Raw genomic sequence first — 4,742 nt, 5'->3', positions numbered from 1 at the left:
TCATAACCCTTTGATCCCTGTGTTTAAGCCAGCATAGAGGGTAAGCTACTAAATTATAATTTATGATGTGTTTTATTATTTTTGCACAAGTTGCACACATAGTAATCTTACTCTATGTCTATCACCCTGAATTTGGGGTGCTGTGTGCCCAGCTTACTCTCAAACTAAGATAGGAGCCTTCACACCTTATTATTGTCTCCAGTGGTATTGAGAAACCGTGCAGGCAAATTAAGCTCCCGGTGTGTGCCATCCGGCCCATCTACTTTTAAATCTCGCTGCTGTGCCATGCATGGTGGGTCACAATAACCTGTTCAGAGGGTGCTGATTCGTCAGCAGCCTTAGGAGATTAAAACTGGAGCACACACCTGTTTCTGAGAGTGTGCTGCAAGCAACAAGCTAACCACCGCACATACCTCCTACTTGAGCATGCAATCTCAGCCCAACCTCTCTAAAGAGCAACTTGTGTGACGTCAAAGGTAAACAGCTTACATTCTTGGAAACTTTGTCAATATTTGCCAGGCCCCTTGGCGGGAGGGACAAAGGGAGGGAAGAAGGGAGGGAGAAAGAGAATGAGAGAGCAGTAAGCAGGTTTGAATGATGCAGGAGAGAAGCACACGAGCCGATACAGTCTCCTGACTGTACGCAGATCCTCTGTCCTCAGTGTTCTCAATTCTTTTGAGGAAAAAGAGGAAGGACGAAGGAAAGTGATGAAGGACAGACTAGCAGAACTGAGGAGCTGTCAAGGAGACAATGCAAGCTGTCTGGACTTTGATGATGGCATCATTGCCTACGGTAACCCTGCCTTCAGGGAAGCACCTGCCAAGGAGCTGGATGCTTTCTTCATGGAGATTTCCAATCTTTCAACATCTCTAGATCTTTTAGAAGATGTGTCACAAGACATTAGCAAAAGGCAAGAGAATGTGTTGTGCAGCACCACCAAGGAAGTTATCTGCACTGAGAAGAAACTGCTGAGTGAGCTGAAAGTGCAGTACATCAACCGGGCCAAAATTATACAGAGCCGCTTAACTAAAATAGAACAGGCTTCCTCTGTCCAGCATATGTATGGAGAGGGCCGGATCCAACACTGCCACTTCAATGTCTTAGCCCGGCGCCTGAACGGCATAATGAGGAACCACTATATTAAAGAAATCGAATATGTGAGTCGTCTGAAGGGGCAGATTGTGAGGCAAGCGGAACTGGCAGGTGTGGCGCTATCTGAGGAGGACGTAATCAAGCTGGTGGAGAGCCCGGCGGTAGCCCAGATTGTGGGATCGGACATTCAAGTTCTAGAAGCCCAAAAGCAACTAGAACTGGTTCAGGAACGTCACCAGCAGTTATTGGACTTGGAGGCTCAAATCCAAGAGCTCAACGGGTTGTTTGTAAGCATGGAATTATTAGTTAGTCAACAGCAGGACATTGTGGACAACATTGAGCACAATGTGCTTCAAACAGTGGACTACGTCAGCCAATCCAACATACACATAAAGAAGGCGATACAGTTTCGGAAACGTTCTCGTGTCTCTGCCCTTGTGTCCGCAATATTAGGCCTATGTGCCTGCTGCACGTGTCTGTGCTGCGCACCCAAAGCCCTGCCTTAACCCAAATAGCTGCTTGCTGACCACGTTATGGACAAGATGACTGACTCAGACCCCTCAGAGGACAGAGTGTGCAATTTTATTCTCACTTTACTGCAATGTGTGACAGCTTTGCTTGAGGCTGAAAGTCGGAAAAGGATACCGCACTGCTTTGACTTTTGGAAAGCCCAGCATCTCACATCACTACAGCATGGCCAGATGCTGAAGGTGACATAAAGACGAGAAATGCTTGACAAGTAAAGTAAGAAAAATAACTAAATGAAGTTGACTTTCTTGGGGTGGGACAGGAGGAAGTGTTGACAAAATCTGCTGCTTATTATTTATATTTTTATTTATTTAAATAATCACAAACATATTCTGTACTTTAAAGTTTTTTTTTTTGGCTTTTTGAAAATGATACACAATAAATTAAAAATCTACTTTGTTGTAAGACTGTACATAAAAGTTTTCTTGTGCACTGCTTCTCAGTAGGTACACGGCTAGAATGTCTCTTTCACTAATGAAGCAACGGCAGCCGCTGCCCTGCTCCGGATAATCTCCATGGAAGTCAGTGCAAGTGTAGGAAAGTGACATCAATGAGTAAGGCTAATCTCAAAGTTCAACCCCGCTGACCTGACCTGAATAAACGCTGCTTTGTCTAACGCATCATGGGGCCGGCAGCAGGCATGTTGACGGAGCTCATTTTCTGAATGCCTCTGATTCTGGCTGATTCCTCTACTAGAGACTTTGCCCGTGGCTTTCAGGGTATACGTTTTCCTGTGATGCCTGAGGAGAAGAGACCACCAATGAGAATTCCTTATTAGAATATTATTTGCCATTTCTGGAAATCCTTCTCAAATCCTTTCAGTCCCTGGACATGCTAACTTGGTAGATAACAACTTACTCTAAACCTGGACTAACACACATGTGAGACGGTGTTTTAATATGGATTTTATTACTCCTCTTTGGTGTAGAGACACATATGGAATTTGCAGTTTTTCATATTTAAAACACTGGGAGAAAGTAAAGTTTACTGTATCCAAAGCAGCGTACAAGATCAGGATAGATTAGATTTGATACAACTGGAGCGCAGGCTGGTTAAGTGACTGACCCAGGGTCACAGCGTAAGTAACTGGAATTGAACCCTCACCTCGTGGTTTAAAGGCCAAGCCATGGCCGCTACACTACTGCATGTCTATGTTATTTATTTTGCCTTTTTCATTAAAGATACAGAATATCTAGATTGCTTTGATTTTGTCATTTTTCAAATTTATTGCTGTTTATTCTGCTTGAGTGACAAGTGTACTCATACACTACTACATATTTTGTATGTGAATTAGATGTATTTAAAAGGATCTGGGGTTCAAGGTGAACAGAACAAAATTTTAACTTGCATCAAATACCCAGTATTTATGGAGAGAGATATTCAGGTTTTTTCTTTACACACTCCTATAAAAATATGTGAAATCAGAACCTATTCAAAAATAAACCTTTTATTTGACTTGCTTTTCCTTAAATAAAGCAGTCAAGGATAAAGAGTGATAAAAACAAGTGCACCTTCGAGTTTGAATCATCGTAAACAAAAATCCAGCAAACTGAAAATCTTCTAAGATTGGTGTACATTTAAATATGTTTTAAGACTTGTTAAAATGGAGTTTATATTATGGTGGTGGCGGCGGCGGCGGCACAGTGGCAGCAAGGTGGCACAGAGGTAGCGCTGCTGCCTCGCAGTAAGGAGACCTGGGTTTACTTCCCGGGTCCTCCCTGTGTGGAGTTTGCATGTTCTCCCCGTGTCTGCGTGGGCTTCCTCCCACAGTCCAAAGACATGCAGATTAGGTGCATTGGCGATCCTAAATTGTCCCTAGTGTGTGCTTGGTGTGTGTGTGTGTGTGTGTCCTGCAGTGGGCTGGCACCCTGCCCGGGGTTTGTTCCTGCCTTGCACCCTGTGTTGGCTGGAATTGGCTCCAGCAGACCCCCATGACCCTGTGACCCTGGGTTGGATAATGAATGGATGGATTATAGTGGTAACCCTGATATGATTGGTTACTTCTGAGAGGAATGATACGGCGTTTGAAAAACATGCAATTATAGTATGCAGAATACAGAGGCCCGGAATCCCATGTTCCTAGTTAATATACTGTACATAAAAACTAGAAAAACGAAATGATAGGCCTCTGTATTATTATTATTATTATTATTTTATTTTATATATATATATATATAAAATAAAATTTTACTATATTACTATTACTATATAGTTACAATACAATACAATTACTATACAATTACTATATATATATAAATGCATGTGTGTGTAGATAGATAGATAGAAAAGGCACTATATCATAGATAGATAGATAGATAGATAGAAAAAGCACTATATGATAGATAGATAGATAGATAGATAGATACATAGATAGATAGATAGATAGATAGATAGATAGATAGATAGATAGATAGATAGAAAAGGCACTATATCATAGATAGATAGATAGATAAATAGATAGATAGATAGATAGATAGATAGATAGAAAAAGCACTATATGATAGATAGATAGATAGATAGATAGATAGATAGATAGATAGATAGATAGAAAAAGCACTATATGATAGATAGATAGATAGATAGATAGATAGATAGATAGATAGATAGATAGATAGATAGATAGAAAAAGCACTATATGATAGATAGATAGATAGATAGATAGATAGATAGATAGATAGATAGATAGATAGATAGATAGATAGATAGATAGATAGAAAAAGCACTATATGATAGATAGATAGATAGAAAAAGCACTATATGATTGATAGATAGATAGATAGATAGATAGATAGATAGATAGATAGATAGATAGATAGATAGATAGATAGATAGATAGATAGATAGTACAGAATCATTTCCATTGCTGCCTCTAACTTGTTTTTCATGAGAGAACTGTGCTACTGGGATAGGATTAGTAGCCCCTCATAACTTAATTTTTCAATAGGTTAAGTCTAAAAAATGAGTAAATGAATGAAATAAATATAATAACGAACTGTACGTTCTTTTATTTCTTGGCCTGATAATATTGTGATTATTTGTCCCCGTCTAAGCCTGCTGTCCTTTCATACTCTCACCAGGGTGTGTTACGGCCCAACTCCTGCCCTGCATCACCCCATTTGTGC

The 4,742-nt window shown here is 40.3% G+C and overlaps 1 protein-coding gene across 1 annotated transcript; it reads left to right on the top strand.

The window, feature by feature from the left end:
• The first annotated feature begins 707 nt into the window (after positions 1–707).
• On the top strand, positions 708–1,598 carry LOC114663121 (syntaxin-3-like). Its single transcript, XM_028816878.1, has one exon. The coding sequence runs from the start codon at positions 708–710 to the stop codon at positions 1,596–1,598; it is 891 nt and encodes a 296-aa protein (XP_028672711.1).
• Positions 1,599–4,742: the final 3,144 nt, after the last annotated feature.

The sequence above is a fragment of the Erpetoichthys calabaricus genome, chromosome 12 (genome assembly GCF_900747795.2).
Source record: "Erpetoichthys calabaricus chromosome 12, fErpCal1.3, whole genome shotgun sequence".
NCBI lineage: Eukaryota > Metazoa > Chordata > Cladistia > Polypteriformes > Polypteridae > Erpetoichthys > Erpetoichthys calabaricus.
Note: the sequence above shows the minus strand (reverse complement) of the source record. Positions and strands in the feature narration are given on the sequence as shown.